At 35.5% G+C, this 19,162-nt stretch overlaps 1 protein-coding gene across 6 annotated transcripts in view; it reads right to left on the reverse strand.

The window, feature by feature from the left end:
• The window catches only part of TBC1D32 (TBC1 domain family member 32), an 80,397-nt gene that overhangs the window by 9,117 nt on the left and 52,118 nt on the right, over positions 1-19,162 (reverse strand). For all 6 annotated transcript variants that reach the window (XR_006169842.1, XM_042824191.1, XM_042824182.1 and 3 more), the window contains 2 exons: positions 17,087-17,212; positions 11,119-11,202 (listed from right to left, as the gene is read on the reverse strand). Coding sequence is in view for 5 of the 6 variants with exons in the window: in XM_042824191.1 (XP_042680125.1) it covers positions 11,119-11,202; positions 17,087-17,212 (210 nt within the window). In the remaining variant the exon portion in view is untranslated. The remainder of the gene's footprint in view (positions 1-11,118; positions 11,203-17,086; positions 17,213-19,162) is intronic.

A 19,162-nucleotide genomic window follows, 5' to 3' on the forward strand; every position in this document is an offset into this window, starting at 1 on the left:
CTGTGTCCACATCTCAGTGAAGACACCTACACTTTAAAAAAAACACATCAATTCAACAATACTATGAGTTACATTTTGAGGGCTTAAACCTTTAATATAATTCTTTCAGACAAAATATAATAAAAATAGACTTCAAAAAAATTAAAAAGTCTGATATTGTTAAAAAGGTAAACATATACAACAGCAGAAGTTAAAATATATTCATGCAAGTGATAAATGTGAAAGTCTGATTAACATTAAGAATATTACGTTTGATATGCATTTTTTCTCTATCTTTTCCATCAGATAGAGAAATTAAATGGAAGGATTCCCTGTCTACCCATTCAGGTAAACACCAGGTTCCTGGTAAGCAAAAAGGGACTAATGTAAAATATTTACAGGTTAAGGGAAGAAATTAAGCCTCTGATTAGAAAGGTCAAAGAAAACAAAGACACATTGATGCTAGGTTTCTTGAATGAAACAATTCTACAAAACTACAGTTGACAATGAAACAATAAATTTGAGCAGAGGAAGTATGATAAGAAAAAAAAAACAGAAAAACAGTATCACAAACTGAATGCAAGATAATGATCTAACTGTTAAGGTCCTGAGAAATTAACCTTTTTCTTTTGACCAAGATGTTTACACATAAGAAAAATCAAGTTAATCTTTCAGTAAGATAAATTTATTCAATAAACTGATAAGTCTGAGATATTAATGGCAAGTCCAAGGTTTTGTTTTTTTACCTCAGAAGTTCAAGTATGCTATGCATAACCTACCACAATATTTGAAAGAATACATATAAAATCACATGGAATGTTGGTGACTGCTGTGGAGATGTAAAAAGATAAGGAGTGTTTCATACAGGTTCTATTCCAAGCTGCCTTTTTACTCAAGCTGCAACTACCATACTAGCAGCCAATTAACTGCCAGGTTCCTACTTGCAATTGTCAATATCAGAGCTATATTATATCCTAGAAGCCATGATGGAAAAAAAACAAGGGGGAAATATGAATAAGGATACTATCACTACATAGCTAATTCAGTCCAGGCATGACCACACTGAATGGCAGAAGAAAAGGAGACAGTATAACAACCCCTGAACTGCAAGTAAGCTCTGCCTCCACTTTGAGATTTACTCCTCTGAGTGGAAATGTTGGAGCTAGAATTGGAGTCCAGCAATGGTGTGATAAGGAACAGCCACACAGGAGCATGCTACCTGAGCCACTGTCTCCATTCTGTAACAGCTTACAAGAAGCAGCGAGTGCTTATTTCTTATTAACATTACAAGAACACAACTGATTTCATTGATCTTTATTGCCTTTTTTTTCCCCCCCGCTCTGTTCTAATAATTCCTTAGTTGCTGAAAAGACTTTTCTTCTTTGATTTTTTTTTCCCTTTGATTTTGCCCTGTATTGCAAAAGAAGATAAAATTACCATGGAGTTTGGACTGAATCATTTTTTGATATGCAATAACTCATCAAGGCAAAAACTTGCTGTTGTGCACCAGTGTACGCGATATAAACACAGCTCTGTACGCTACACAGTTGACTTACTAGCAATTCACAGCTACAAATATGAACTCGTAAACTGTGGCTCTTTCTCCTGTGTCTTAAGTTTTGATTTCCCATTTCACTTTCCAATTAACAGTCTGGAAAGATTAGGAAAACTTCCTATTGATTAAAAACTGGACCTAGAAACCTTAAATGCTCCATTAAGCTTAACAAATTACTGTTTTAAGAGTAAATATGAAGATATGCACGTTGCAGTATGTGGTCTAAAGCTGACTAGCAAGCTTACATTGTGACTGCACTACTGAAATGATGTTCATGACACTACAGATTTCATTTCACTTTCAACTCATTAGACAGATACTTATTAATACATTTGATAATGAACTCCTGAAAAACAGTGAGTTTCTTAACAAAAGGTATAATGGATGAATTTTCTAAACTAAAATGCCATTTATTGTCAAACAAAGGACAAAACATCTCTCTGAACTGTGATTTTGGTAAGAACATGATACAGAACTGTGACTATTATTAAATAGAATTAATATGCATTAGCAACTTCTTTGCATTTATTGAATGAAATAAAAATCTATGCCAAAAAGGATTTTAACACTTACTTTAAAAATACGGCAAAATGGAAATTAATACAAATCAAAACTTTTGACATGAAGGCTGTCAGAATTCCATGCATTTCTTTAGAAGCTGTAAAGCTTTACAATATAAAAATTAGTAATAAAAACCGAAAGTTGATTTGGTTTCCTATTCTAAAATGCATTAATTAATTCAACAGCAGTAGGCATGGACAATATTAAAATTTAAATGATTCATTTTGTTTAACCATGCAATCACACTTTACATTAGCAACCTACCATGCACCCTTTTGAGAAACTAATCAAGATAAATACAGGTATTCCTGTCATCAAAATTGTCTTAGAAATTCATTATTTAATACAATCTTCATTCAAAAGAGAAGATGCTTCCCTTGAGACACCAATGATTGCGAACTATTAATTGCCAGAGATAACTATGAAAAAAAAAAAAACCATGAACACGACACGTGAAACAAAAATGTAGAATGTTATATTTTTCTACGCTGAGGAAGTATTTCATCCAATCATAGAATTTTTAGAGTTGGAAGCAACTTTAAAGGTTCTCTTGTCAACTGCCCTGCAATGAACGGGGACATTCACGGTTGAATCAGAACGCTCAGCCTCACACTGAAAGTCTCCAGGGATGGGGCATTCACCACACCTCTGGGCAACCCATTCCAGTGCCTCACCACCCTCACTATAAAAGACTTTTTCCTTACATCCAAGCTAAATCTACCCTCTTTAAATTTGAAACTATGTCCCCTTTGTCCTGTCATCACAAACCCTGCTGAAGAGTCTGTCCCATTCTTTTCTGTACGTCCCCATTAGATATGGAAAGGTCACTATCAGGTCACCTCAAAGCCTTCTCTTCTCCAGGCTGAACAGACTCAGCTCTCTCAGCCTGTTCTTGCAGGGGAGGCTTCCATTCCATAGATTATTTTTGTGGCCCGTCTCGGGATGCACTCCAACAGATCTGTGTCTCTCCTGTATTGAGGACTCCACATCTGAACACAGTACTCTAGATAAGGCCTCAAAAGTGCACAATAGAGGAACAAGATCACCTCCCTTGACCTGCTGGATGAGCCCAGAATACAGCTGGACTTCTGGGCTGTGAGGGCACATTGCTGGCTTATATCCAGCTTCCTACCCACCCGTACCCCTAGATCCTTTTCAGCAAAGCTGTACTCAATCCAATACTGCCTTGACCAAAGTGCAAGACCTTGCACTTGGATTTATTATACCTCATGCGGTTCACCTGGGCCCACTGATCAAGGCTGTCTAGGTCTCTCTGAATGGCATCCCATCCCTCTTGTGTATCGACTGCATCCCACAGCTTGGTGCCACCTGCAAACTTGCTGTCAATGCCATTGATGAAGATATTAAAGAGTATTAGTCACAGCACTGACCCCAGGGGGAACCACACATCACTGATCTTCATCCAGACACTGAGTCATTGACCACCACTCTCTGGACTCGATCTTGCAGAACTCTTCATCCATAGAACAGTCAACATCATAGAAAGCCACTAGGTTGTTCAAGCAGGATTTGCCCTTGGTGAAGCCATGGTGATACACCCATATCACTTCCCTGTCTTCCTTGTGCCTTAGATAGCAACCAGGAGGATCTGCTCCACAATCTTTCTCAGCACAGATGAGACTGAGACAGGTCAGTAGTTGCTGGGGTCATCGTTCTTACACTTCTTAAAAATAAGTGTGACGTCTTCTTTCCTTTTTTCCCAGGAGAAATTTTACCTGTCTGCCATGACTTTTTCAAATATCAATGAGAGCGGTTTGGCAACTACCACAGCCAATTCCCTTCGGATTCTGTGATGCATATCATCATGACTCAATGACTTGTGGATGTTCAGGTTCCTCAGTTAGTTACAAACCTGATCGTCCTTTATACCAGGAGGGACGTTCCTTCCCCAATCCTCTACTTCCAAAACAATAATTTGAGGGTTCTGTGATGAGCAATTATCAGAGAAGATTATTGTTACCAGCCTGCCTGTGTCACTCACTAGGGGGGGAAATGCCCTCCTGTACTTTTTTTTCTGAACCTATAGAAACCTTTCTTGCTCTTCTTTGCACTCCTTGTGAGGTTTAGTTCAAGTTAGGCCTTGGTTTTCCTGACCCCATCCCTACACAGCCTAGCAGCCTCTTTATACTCTTCCTATGGTACCTGTGTCTGTTTCCACTGCCTGTGCACTTTCTTCACGCTCTTCAATTTGACAAGCGGGTCCTGGTTCAGCCACACTGGTCTCTTGCCTTCCTTTCCTGACAGCTCACTGTGCTACTTCATTTCTATTTATTTCTCTTTATCACTTTCAAATCTGCCTCTTGTTTTGTTGCAAATCCCATTCCTTCATTGTCATGCCTTCCCAAAAGATTAGGAAAGACACGAAGAACAGGATAAAGAGAAGACAGGGACCAATTCTTTATGCAATCCCAGGTGTTTTCTTCCCTCACAGGTTTGATAGATCAGTTGCATTAATTCTGGTCATACACTTCAAAATGTGCAGTACTTCCTCATAGTTTTGTAGAATTCAAGAGCATTAAAATAGACATAATGCAAAGCATGATTTGCAAAGGCAATTAAATACGATAATCAATCTATAGCTACAGACACTTCAGACTGAGTTAAGTAGTGCACAGTCCAATCCTTCCTGATCAGACTAGACTTCAATACATCAACTTGTCACACTTCACAGCTCATCTGAAAGGTTTTCTTACTTGTATTCCCTCTTACCAGAAAAAGAAGCTGAATCAAAATGTGGCTGAGTCAGAAGATGGGCTGCACTGAATTACATTCACATTGAAATGACTAGATGCCAAGCTGAAACAGCTTTTCAGCATATTTCATACATGTATGGACTTTAGGTAATAATTTATTCCTGTGTAACTGCTGTCACCACAAAGAAACTACTGGCTTCCCTTTTGTGTTAAGGGGAAAAAAATTACTAAAACTGTTATTTATAGTATTGACTTTTCTTTTTTCTCTCCTTGGTGCTCAGGCCAAATCTTTTTATGGCTATATAAATAACCATTGCACAGTGCTAGTTTTTTTTAACTTCAATGATGGCAAGAACTTTTAGCTTTCTTTGTTTGGATGGAAATTACTTTTGATTCACAGGAGCCATGTAAGTAACAGTACTACAAACAGCTAATGAAAATCCCATGGTGGTCACAACTTCCTGCATAATTTCTGTATGTGCTTCCAGAATCTTTACAAAGTGCAGGTTTTTCTCTGCTATCAGATCTCTATTATGTGGCTTTGTCCATATAAATGGACAGAATCATGAAATAGAGAAAATCTTTTATTTAATTAAAAATTACCTTTTCTCTTACTTTTCTTCTTATTTAAGTTCAAGGAGGGAAGGCTCAGATTAGCTGTCAGGGGGAAGTTATTTACAGAGAGAGAGGTGAGGTGCTGGAACAGGCTGTCCAGAGATGCTCCACCCCTGGAGGTGTTCAAGACCAGGCTGGATGGGCCCTGAGCAACCTGGTCTAGTACTGGATCTGGAAGTTGGTGGCCCTGCCTGTGGCAAGGGATTTGGAACTTGATGATCCTTGGGGTCTCTTCCAACCTAAGCCATTCTCTGATTCTTCATCAGGTATCTAGACATTGACACTGTCAGTGGGCAGGTACAGAAGGAGTTGGTGTAAGACGCTGTGCTTTGTCGGTATCTATCTTCTCTTCTTCTGATAGCCTTATGAAAGCTATTTGAAAACACTGTATGGAGTTGGAGTAAAATAGAAATCTTACACTTCTCATTACACTCTCTTCTGCCATTTTGCTACTGTTATTTGATGGCGTCATCTGCTTCACAAAAATCACTCATCTAGAGCACTTCTGAGAGCCTGAATCTCATATTCATTATCTGAATTGTCTATTAAAAAAGTCCTTTTTCAAAGGAAAATTAATCGGACTTAAACTATGAATGGAGAGAGAGACAGTGGCTCCTCATCAGTGCTAAGTAATCTCAAGTATATTTCCACCTTGACTTCTGAAAGCATCTGTTAAACCACGAGAAAGACTGCTTGTCATAACAACAGAAGATCAAAATATTTATATCTAGAATTTCTTCTCTGAATATTACTCATCATAAACACTCAACCTATTTTTGGAAGCAACATCATTAAGAATGAAATGTTTATTCATTTCAGTTATATATGAACTAGCAAAGGGCTAATGCTTTTTGCTAGCAGCATCCATTTTAAAGAAGTGTATTCAACAAATGATGCAGGAGGAAGGAAACAATGCTCTTCTTTCTCCTTCCATGTGAATCCATTTTGTGGTGCTGCCCTGTATTTCTGAGTCATTACTCCTGAGAAACTTCCTGTCAATGTTTTTGAAATTTCTCAGTTCATCATCCAATTCACTTGAACCTTAGAAAACTAAGTTTACTGAGTGGTAAAAAGCTCCTATGAGATTTTGTTCAGCCTAAGAATTAAGCCTCAACTAGAGGAGGAACATAGCATTACACCTGTTTTATGGCTAACACCTGAAATACCTGAGATTCTGTTACTTCAGCTGTTTCAGAGATAAAGTTGAGTGGAGAATTCAACTGCAAGGTCATCTACAAAACGAGAAATACTAAAAGAACAGTTAACCCTGAAAGGTCACAGCATGCTTTAGTTCAGGGGGTCTGGAACACGTGATGGAGACTATGACATTAACAGGTTAGATGACTCTGCAGTTGAAATTCTTTAAGAAATGGTTGGAACCTTGAGAAAACTAATACGTTTCTACAAAACATTTCTGTTTCAATCACAGAATCACAGAATGGACAGGACTGGAAAGGCACTCGATGATCATGAATCTACAACCCCCACTAGACTAGGCTGCCCAAGCCCCATCCAATCTGGCCTTGAACATCTCTAGGGATGGGGTGTCCACAACCTCTCTGGGCAGCTTGTTCCAGCACCTCACCACTCCCTCTGTAAAGAACTTCCCCCTGACATCCAACCTAAATCTTCTCTCCCTCAACTTAAAACCATTTTCCCTTGTCCTGCAGTTATCAACCCTTCCAAAGAGTTAATTCCCCTCCTGTTTGTAGGCTCCTTTTAGGTACTGAAAGGCTGCAATGAGGTCACCCCGCAGCCTTCTTTTCTCCAGGCTGAACAAGCCCAGTTCCCTCAGCCTGTCTTCATAGGGGAGGTGAATTGTTAAGTATTAAACTTGGAAAAGAGGATGGACAGAAATCATTAAGGTATAACATACATACTTATGTTACTTTCCTCATCTGAATCCACATCACAGTAGCATCAATGCTGCTATCAAAAAAGTAAACTTTAAGATTTGTGTTACTGTTTATAATTAAATACTGCAAATGCAAAGTGGTTTATCAGTTACTTTTCCCTCTTCCTTATCTTCAAAATGATAACAACTCAAACTAATTTGATTTTTCCATATTTGAAAATTTTATAATAGACTGAAATCCTGAGGGATTCCACAGCAGATGGATGACTGTGCTATTTTAATTACAGCTACCTAAGAGTTTAGAAACTTTTTTTTTTTTTTTTTTTTTTTAAGATGATCTATTTTTCATTTTAAGGAATACGATAACCACTGAGTATTTTTGCTTTTTACTGACAAACTGGATCCACCTCCATGACTATTGTGGCCTTCTTCATTAAAATTACACAACTGTTAGATACTGTTTCTCTAGACCTCAATTTGTTCAAGAGAGAATGGTGAACACATCCAACTGCCAAACACATTTGGCTTATTTAGATATGGAGTTAGAAAGATGTATCAGGAAAAATAGTTTACTTTTTAACAACTCATTAGCTCTGCCTAATTCAGAACAATATCTCTAACAGCAGCTTAAGATTTTAGCTTAGGTAATACACATATTATCATAGTTTCAGCTGGGATGGAATTGTTTTCTTCAGAGTATCCGGTAGGATGCTATGTTTTGCTTTTAGGAGAAAAACAATATTGATAACACACTGTTTACAGTTGCTGCTAAGCAGTGTTACACAGGCCTAAGGCCATTCTCTGTGAAGGGTGCAAGGACCTGGGAGAGAAGAGAATTAGGACAGCTGACTTAAACTGGCCAAAGGAATATTCCACACCATATGATGTCATGCAGAAGGAGTTCTGTAAGCAGTGGGAGTTCATCTGGCTCTCTACTCCTGCTCAAAGAGCTAGCTAGGCATTAGTTGGTGGGTGGCAATTGCTTGTGCATCTCTTGTTATATAAATTCATATATATGTATACACACACACACACACACATTCATATTATTCTTCTCCTTTTCTCTGTATTAGAAAATAGTTTTATATCAACCCACAAGCTCTACTTTGGGTTTTTTTTCCCGATTCTCAGCCTGACCCTACAGGGAAGAGGGGTGGAGTGCATGAACAACTAGCGTGGTGCTTAGCTACCTGCTAGGTTAAACCACAACACGTGTATAAAGAAAAGATAATACGAAAGAACAAGTCATTCAAGATAGAATTGTTCTCCTTTGAGAATTTCGAACCTTTGACTTCAGAATAAAATTCTCAGAAATACACATAAATCTGATCAAACATTATTCAATTATTATTCACGTTCCCTGTCTTTGTAGAAAACCGTGCTGTATCTTTTATGAAGTAAGAAACAGAAATGAGTGTCAATTTAGCTATTCAACTGATTCATACAGTCAAGCCCTTTTACTATTCCATCCAGAGTGATGTTTGACCACAGATTCAATTTTAGAAACAGATTTTTTTTTTCACTTTCATGTCAATCAGCATGAATTTACTGTTCTTAATTAGTTTTCCTGGACACTCATTGCTAAACTATCTGAAAAATGCACTATGAAATTTTAGTAATTGTCTTCATATCAAATGCAAAATAAACCTTTGATGAATCATGCAGTTTGACTGAACAACATTCTTCCCAGGACTGAAGAACTCCTCACAGAAAGAATGTGTGATAATGGCAGAACTGACAGGGAGAGAAAGCAAGAAGAAAACACCTGACCTTTGCCTACATTACATATGATTAACTAAGCTCCAGGTTCCTGACTATCGTTCAGAAGGCCTCTCGCTATCCCATTTCTAACTTCCTCTTAGAATATCAGGGAATACTGTGATGGAAAATTGTTCATCAGCCAGTCTTTGAAGTTTTTTATTGTGAAAAAGAACGAACTGTATTTAATTTTTGAAATTGAATATTTTCACTTCAGCCTCAAACTCCAGTTATTTACTTTCCGTTACCTCAGGATTTAATTTAGCATTTAGTGTTTCTAAAACGATACTGTTTACAATAAGAGCACATGAATATATGTTTGGAGAGAGTGAAATATCTGATAACACCCATTGTTTAAAATTATGTAGCAGAAACAAAAAATCTTCCCAAAGAAAAAGAGAAGGACTTTGCATACCCCGAACTCTGAGATTCACTTTTTTTTCCACTTAGCAACTAAAGCACTGAGGACACAACGCATCATGCAATTTTTGTTTGAGAATTGTAAACATATATGACCTTTCAAAGTTAATGATCAATAGAGCCTGTGTAAGAATGCATGGAAGAAAAAAAAAAAAAAAGGCTTGTAAAATACAGAAAAGAATTTTGTAAAAACACGGGGTTATTGATTAAAAAAGATAATAGTAACAAAAATAATTTTAGAAGTAGCGTGGTTTGTTGGAAAGTTGTCTGGACTATACTCTCCTCCAAGAAAAATGAGATAGACATCCCCCAAAGCAGAAAAAGAAAATGCACCTGAGCCTTCTGTATAATTGGAGATTGTCATACCTTAAACTATGACCTAAGAAGAAATAATGAGAGAAGCAAGATGAGCAGTCTAGATGTCAAACCTTTTATGTCATGAAGACATCATGTGGGCTTTTAACAGAATCACTGAAGTGATCATTTCCACTGAGAAGTGTCAGATATACACAAAAAGCAAATTTTATGAGTCAATGAAAAGTACTTTGTTGCTTGTTATACCTCCTGAGTGATGCAGGACAACAAAAAACTCTTAATTAGCAGAATTTAGAATAATCTTTCAATTCAACTTTATGTGAACTGAGCTTTTAAGGAGGAATAAAATAATGACACAAATGGCACTTTAGCTACTCTCTTCATTAAATTAAAGACTCTCAACTAAAGATTATTCTGTTAGCAAGTATTCAGATGGTAGATGGCTAAACGGCAAGGTTACTACATTGAAGAAAGAGAAGCTTTAAATTACTAAAGGGGTTTTTTTACTTTCAAACTTCAAAGGGAAGTCTGAAGTCTCCAAGGACACTTGGATTTGCATGCTATATTCGTAAAAACTAAATGTCAGTATAAATAACAGGTTCTTCCCAAAGCAGGCTTGCTTCTCCAGAGTTAGTGGCAGACTGAATACTCCAAATTAGTAAACTATAACCTAAGAGAAAAGTCTTCACATCCAGTAAAGAATGAAACTGCATTTCCAGCAGATATCACCAATGTTTCTATATTTTCTGATTTTGCAAGTGCTTCAAAATATTAAAATGTATTACTTCACATGCAGAATAAATTAAATTTATCATTTATCCTTTATTCTTGGCAGTATTCACGGCATCCATATGAAACTAACACACAGATTTATCTGTCAATTACTGCAATTCTGCAATGTATATCCTTTAATGCAATATAAATGGCATACTTTGGGGTGGATTATATAACACAGAGCTTTCAAAAGATGAGCCAGGTTGATTATGTTATCTTTAATATTTATGCCACCAGATCTGCAAATCTTTTAGCCTGAAATAAATATTAAGAAATACTCTGAATCACAACCTCAACTTTTCTGCATCTCCTTTCCATTAGACATACTGGAATGTGAAAGCATCTAAAGACCAGAAATTGTCTGCACGGTTTCAAATACATCATATTTTGTTCCAAACTTAGGTATTTCCCACTAGATAAGTAACAAATTTACAAATTGTTGAAGAAAATTTTCAACAACACTGAGACTGTTAGACATATTTCAAAGGAAAGACATTTAAATACATAGATTTAAATACATTTAAATGCATACATTCTAATACTGCACAGCAGAAAATCATTAGGAAACTGACCTTCATATCTTCCCATACTGAAATAACAATTTGATCGACTCTCAGAAAGATGTAAAACGAATTTTTCAATTAATTCTGCCAAAACTGGAAAAAGAAGAAAAACATTAAAATGTTAAAGGTAATGAATGGAATCAAGATCTACACTGCCTAACAAAATGACAGTATGTAACTAGAGTTACTTGAATTTCTAAATGTTTATTAATGTTTTTATGGGGGAACAATTCAAAGCATACAACCTGCTTTGACATTCCCAACACCATTCCTAACTTAAATTTGAATAGGCTTACCAAGAATATATTCTGTGTAAGCCGATAGAAATTTCCACATTATCTTTAAATCCTTGAAGGATGATTACAGAATTTATTCCACGGTTTCAATATAAAACGAAAATTAACTATTATTAAACTATAGTGCATTATCTATTTTTTTCTGTGAGTGTACATAAAAAAGAAAAAAAAAAAGCCACCACAAAATGATTCTGACAAAAGTGAAGGATGTTTTAAGTGCCAGTTCTAGTAAACAACATAAAACCAACTATGTCGTCACAAGATAAAAAACTACACACTTAAATTTAAGTGACAGGAGTATTTCCTTTTGGAACTTCTGCACTTTAAGATGATTGTGACAGCCGTATTCAGTTCATGGCATGGAACTTGGAGTCCATACATAGATAAACAAGTTGTTGAAACTGATCACTACGTAAGAAATTGTATCTCCCACCTTAATGGATGTTACTTAGGATATTAGTTACATCTCTCAGTACAAGATCATTAAAAAAAAAAATAATGTAGTTTCCGCAGTTCTGCAAGTTTGAGGCTCCTTCAAGTGAACACACCACTTCACAGATTTAACAAAAGGATACAAGGAAGCCTTTATACATATTCCATGGAGGATACTGATACTGAAATGGGACACATTAATAACTCAACATATAGCAATGATGAACATTTTTTGATGAGTAAATGTTGCTCCAAACCAGCTGCTGTCGCATAAGCCCAGTTTAAAGACTAGTGATATAAATTCTTTCTTGCAGCAACACAAAGCAAGGAAACATGATTGGAGAGTAACAAGAGTTGCTGCTGGTATGATTTTTTATTTTTTTTTTTAATGTCTGAACATTCCAATCTCCCTGGCATCACCTCGAGATAATAGCACTAAATCTTCAGCCTCTACTCATTCATTCCTGACAAAACATTGTGCATTCACAGGATGTTTTTCTATTTTAAAACCGGAAAATTCCAATAAACCATTTCAGTGGGAATCTGTACAAACTACCAAAGCAGCATCAACAGTGTAAATAGCTGTGGTGTAGACAGCAATGGAGAGAAGCAGAAGTATCTTGAATTAGCCTTGCTGACAGGAATCCTAACAAAGAAGGAGTCTGCAGTGCAAGCTATTTTCATGTATGACAAGGAGGAGAAAGGCAGAGCTTCTACTCATTGCTTGTTATGCCAGAAAAAAGATGAAGAAAACAACTTTCAAGACCATAATCAACTTTTCTTCCAGCTATTTTAAACAAAGTGACATTACATCATTATTTTTATATTAACTACCCAACATTTACAAATCGATTTCCATTTACAATGAATGAGTTCATAAAAAGTTTCTAAAAGACTTAGTTTTGCTATTATCATGCTGAGAGGTCCCTTCATACAAAAAATAATATCCACTACAACAGCTAAACACAGATTCACAGCTCGAGACAGCCAGCTCTAACAGTAACAAAGCTAATTTTCTAATGCAAAGGACTAGCAAATCAAAACAAAAAGTATTAAACATGTAATTTATATTCTTATGCATTCTGATGAACAGAACTATTTTTATTACAGCTTTAATAAACCACATAGGGACAGAAAAAAAAACTGTAGAAGAGCAACAGTTTACTCACTTTGTGAGAATACAAAGCCTTACAACTTCATTAATACACTTAGTGAAATGTGGTCCACAAACAGTGTAAAAAATATTGCATAAATAAAACAAGAAAAAAAAAGCCCACAAAAAACCGAACTTCTGACCAGATATATGTTCACTGTATGACTACTAATATTGTGATAACTGAAATATACCATCCTACAATAACAAACAGGAGCTATGTTAAAGGACTAAAATATTGCTTAATTCGGAAAATATAAATCAAGATGGTACATTGTATTTTTTTTTCCCTTTTCTGTTGGAAGGCATCCACATGCTTGCCATACCAGTCAAATATTTCAGTTCAGTGCTTGACTTAATAGAAGAGACAGCTCACCAACTGCTAAGCAATTTTTTGAAACTCGAGCACAAAATTGATTTCAACCATTTGGCAATATTCATTTGCATGCCTATCAGGATCTTGGAAAAGCTTTTAATCAAGTTTCAGAGAGGAAAAGACACATTAGGGTTTATCAGCGCAAATTCGGTTAATACATAATACATGTTCATGTGAAAGGACAAGGAGTTATTGTAATTCTTATCCTTTAATGCTATATCATTTAGCTGCCAAGTAAACATACTCCAGAAATCTTTAAAAAGATGGAAACTGGCTCAGTGATCTTCAATTTATTGGAAAAATAGCCAAACAAAATCTAGAAATGTTCACTGTACAGCAGAGTGAGTACTGTTGTAATAGCCCACATTCCGATGCAGAGATTATGTTCGGATACACAGAGTATCATGGCCTAACAACTCACTGGTAACGTTTATCTTCTTACATTATCATAGTTTGACAGTAAAAACACAGAAGTTTTTAAAAGACTGACAATTATCTCAAGTAAATTTAAGCTGGTTATTCAAAATAAACACAATTTTAATTTACGAGTACATAAATATACACAAAATTAAATGGAAGAGCTTTTAAATCAACCAAATTATTACAGCATGCTCATAAAAAAGCTGTATTCCTGCAGGATGCTTTTTTTTTTTCCTTAAAGAACTAATGTACAAAAGGAAAGTAATGCTATTTTTTTCTAAACAGCAAAAGAACACTGATTTAAAAAATGCTATGTCTCAAACTGTTTTAATAGGTACCAACCAGGAGAGGTTATCTAATACTGCTCTGAGGAATTTAAGCCAGAAACATAAAAACAACAGCAAAAAATACTAGAATTTTTTCATTTTTCCTCTAAGTAATTGGTGTTATTTTAACATACTCCATACAAAAATCACAGATGCTTCTAACAATAGTCCTTGGACCGCTGACTTATTTAAAAGTTAGGATCCAAAATTTTCAATACCATCAAGCATAATTCAGTTAAACAAATCAATGATAAACACAGTTAGCAAGCAGCTCCATTCCTAATAGAGTCCTGGGAGGACTTCTATGAATTCCCAAGACAACAGGAGAGACTTCAGTTAGTGTACACGGAAATGACAAAGGCACAACCAGCATTTTGTTTGAAAAGACAATAGAAATTCTGACAGTAATTCCATTACACCGATGAACCTGGTAACTTTTTTATTAAGAGGAAAACAATTTTTTCAAATCCTACAGTTATTGTATGATGTTAGATTGGAAGGTGGTCCAAACTGTTTTAAGGAATGGAAGAGAGAAGCTCTCATCTGCAATTACTCTTCCTGTGTGATGCAGAAGACCTGCTGTTTCCCTCATTCTGAAATAAACTCCCTTGAAAAATCAAGTGAGAACGTAATAAGGTAAAAAGTGTATTTTTTGTATTATTCTAAAATCCTCTGCTGCGAATGAAATATTGTTTTGAAATTGGTTATACTCAAAATAAGAGCAGACCTCAGAAAGAATCTACATTTAATTGAATGGTCTTTGAGGTAAGAGACTTGGTCCGCACTTTAAAAAAATTAAATTAAGCTAAAAGAACTTAGATTTTTTTTTTAAATTTTTGTAAAGTTAAAGAGGCTCCTCTGAGTATCAGCTTAGAAGTGAAGTCAAATGCAGTTTGCCTGATTTGGAGATCATATTCTAGAAAATTCTCTTTCACATACTTCAAAAGAGAACATATGGGAAATTACTCTGCAGTTACTCAGGCCTTCTTTGGAGGTTTCAAATGAAGGTTGAAATCTAAAACTTTTTCTATCCAAAAACTAGTAGTATGATAGTAAAGACTCTAAAAACAGTATTTCAATGTCTTTGAATCCAGAAGACCTCTGAGTTGTTGAAAAACACCTGAAAGACAACACAATCGTTGCTCTACAGACATCACTAAATTGGGAAGAGCTGCTGACTCCCTCAAGGGCAGAGAGGCCTTGCAGAAAGATCTTTAAAAACTAGAGGGCTGGGCAATCACCAGTCATGTGAACTTCAACAAGCTTCAGCTTGTGGACAGGGCAACCTGAGTGATGAGAGGCTAGAGAGTAGCCCCATGGAAAGGGATCTGGGCATTTGGGTTGATGGCAAGTTGAAAATGAGTCAGCAGTGTGCTTTGACAGCTAGGAAGGCCAACCATATCACAGGGTGTATGAGGCCCAGCACTGCTGGTGGCCGAGGAAAGGGATTGTCCCATCCTGCTCTGGACTGGTGTGGCCTCATCTCAAACACTGCGTGCAGCTTGTGGGCGAGATGATACAAGAAGGACATAAAATTGTAAGAAACTGTACAAAAGGAGTATGAAGTTGGTGAAAGGTGGGAGAGCAAGACATATGCCTTGCAGAAGTCCATGCCAGGCTTAACAATTCTGTGGATACTTTCTTGCTCACTTTTACTTACATCTATATTGGAAACAGTTAACCCTGCTGTTCTGGTTAAGAAATCTTAATGATTCTCTTTAATTTATAATTCTAGCTTATGGTACCTCCAACAAAGTTGCAGAAAACAACTTACACAGGTTTTGATGTATAGACTACTACAAAGCACAAAGTGAATTCTCATTCCTCCTTGTAAATCAGCTATTTAAAACGTATGCTCTGTTTGCCTTTTTTTTTTTTTTTAAATAAAAAGTATGTTTTCTCAACAAAGAATTCCTTTTGGATACAGAAAGACAGACTAATAATCTTCAACATAAACTTAATAAAATCCAATAGATCAGTCTGGAACACAGGCTGCATTCAAACAAAATTGATTTTACAGTGATGAATGATTTGTGCTTTCAATTACACTAGCAGAAGCTCAACAAATAAATTCAGTTGTTTCTCAATGGTTATGAATCCCCATTTGCCCACCTGTTTCACAAAGCTTTGTGAATACATGCATTTGTGGGCATATACAATACAATGTAAATTATAAGCACAGATATGTAGAATTCAGAAACAGTCAGTTATTTATATTCAGTTTTTTATTTCAACAACATTTATATAAATGACAAGTTACTTACTAGCAAATACTAAGCAGGTTCCTGTGCAAATTACTTCCTTAAAGCTCCTGAAACTGTTATGTTGCTTTCATACAGCTATACAAATTACCATAAAATTCAGGTCTGTTATGAGAAACACACTTGCTGGGTTATCTTGATCCCATATAAAAAATATTTCTTATATATTCACTACTTTATTAGCTGCTTTCCTAAAGAATTTAAAGGGAAGTCTTTGGCATCTATGAAAGAAAATATTGTACTATTTTGAACATACTCAGATTTTTTACTAAATTGGATGTCAGCAAATTCTGAAAACACTTAGCTTCTTTATTGCTATACAAGTATAATATTTTATTACAAGTGAGTTAAGGCATTTGATGATTTATGCCATACGAGTGATTCCTGCTTTTTTGTTGCTGTCGTTTTTTCCCTGTTTTCACTTATCTATAACAATTAACCAGTATATGCTGATCCTCTGTTAAAAATGCACATGAGAATAAAGAACCTGAATGAGAAAATTATTAGATGTTTAATAAGCCTAAATTCTGGAAACATTTACTAAAATTGGTCAATCCTGTTTCCTGGGGACTATCACAATGAAATAGTTTTCTTACTTATGACAAAGTTGAGTATTTGTTTAGAAAATATAACTCAATGAAACTTTAAAGAATAGCTGCATGCTAAAGGCCTTCTGTTTGCTTGCTTTATTAAACTCAGTAAGTCATACTCACTCGGTCCACTGATGGTATCTGGTCTGGTTTTCATGATTTTGCAGAATTGCCTTCTGCAAATTTCGGCCCACTCAGATTGTCCACCCGGACTTTGTAAGATTGACATCAGTTTGTCAAGAACTTTATCTAGAAGAAATAAAACTAGTATTATTCTGCAATGATTAAATTGGCTTTTTTTTTTTTTCCTTTTTTTTTTTTTTTTTTTTTAAACTTAGTTACTGTTGTTATTAGATACAGAGCAACACAAAGTCGATCCATATCAAATATCAGAAAAGTTGAATACAGCTATTGCCTGTTTTGTTTTGTTGTTGTTGTTGTTGTTTTTTTATAGAAGTCACATGTTACAAAGAAAAGAGTAAGAATGCCTTACTGTATGACAAATAGGAGGAGCAGCTAGTCTCTGAAGCTAACTACATTCTATTTTACACACAACAGAATAACTGATTTTGTTACTGCTGTGGTACATGCTGTATCTGCACTAAATTTATTACACCTTTGTTCAAAAATTAAAAGAATTGGAAATTTATTTTAAAGAGATAAGATTGATATTTCCATGTAATTTCATCTCTGAAATCAAAATTTCATCACAGAATCTAAAATAATAAAGACACGCAAAGAACATCCACCAAACATCAATGGATTAAAAATAAAAGTGAGGTGGTAGCATTATTTTGTTGAAAGCTAGATGAAGCATTCCACATAGCAAGGCAACAGTGTTCCACAGAAAATTTCTTCTTTTTCCAGTCAGCAGCTTTTTTTCAAACACTTACTCTGTGGATAGATACAAAGGTATATACATGTATGCCTTCAGATTGTGAGGCACATCTATGAAGTAAATTTTGTGAAAATGCACTGGATCCCAAACGGTATGAAAATTCTTCTAATAGCTGTGCTAATAATCCCCAATGCCTCCCAACTTCAGCAGAAGGAGTCAAAACTGGGGAAAAAGACTTCTCTGAAAATTTATGTTTGATGTCACTAAAATATGACTCAATAGCTACCTTGTGAATTTGATATTAATATTTAGAAAAAATGTAGAATTTCACACTCAGTTCTCTGAAGAATCTAATCTTTTACACCCAACACATTCCACAGCCACAGGCTCTTCACTGGTGCTGTCAAGATGTAAGAATAATTTGGGCATTTTCTAACTTCAGAGTGCTTTACCTGAGCACTGTATTAAAGTACAGTCTTTTGGTACATACAAGACACAAAAATAGCAGATAACTTTTTATTACATTTTTTTTTATAAAACAAATCTGTGCTACAGTTCACAGAAAAATCTTTAAGAACCCTCTTTATTACAAAGAATTTCAAAGATTGCTCCTCATTATTACTCTTATCTTGTTATTAAAGCCATATTCTGATTTTCTTTACAATAAAGAAACACATATTCCAAATTAATATTGCCCACTGGTGCGGTGACAAAAGGATAGAAAGCATGCACTCTTTTCTCTTGGCTAAAAGTTATTTTTTTCCTCTATTTTCAACCAAGTTAGAGGAAATTACATATACTCTATCATTTTTCTAGAATCAAACATCCCTGGTCTAGGCTGTAAGTTTCACAACTAGTCAAGTCCAAACAGAAGTATGAGAACAGAACAATCACAGTGACAAGTGGAGAACCACCTTGTATCAGACATAGAAATGCTACACTGGCTTTTGACAAAATGATGTCTGTACTTAAAAGTCTGAATATATATCTTTTTAAATCAATTACCTTCTGCACCTAAAATTTCTATTTTGGAATTCAGACTGAATGCCAAATATTCGGAAAACTATGTGGATACATGATGAAGCAGCACACTGAACAGCGCATACAAAGTAGTAAAAGAATGCATTCATATGCTTTGACTAATTGTTTCTTTCCAAATCCAAGATTTGTTTACAAATGTAAATATTATAGAAAGGACTGACTTATCTTCTCATTCTTTTATTTCTTCTTTCCTTTGAAGGCAGAGCAAATTTCAATTTATAAGGGTAATTATATGTAAGAGAAAACAGATTTCTAGCATAAAATACTGGCCATAAAAAAATGGAAGCAATCAATAAGCACATCTCTCCTCAATCTACTTG

Source organism: Centrocercus urophasianus, unplaced genomic scaffold, assembly GCF_019232065.1.
Source record: "Centrocercus urophasianus isolate 14NV4802_14NV808 unplaced genomic scaffold, USGS_Curo_1.0 seq_10, whole genome shotgun sequence".
Taxonomy (NCBI): Eukaryota; Metazoa; Chordata; class Aves; order Galliformes; family Phasianidae; genus Centrocercus; species Centrocercus urophasianus.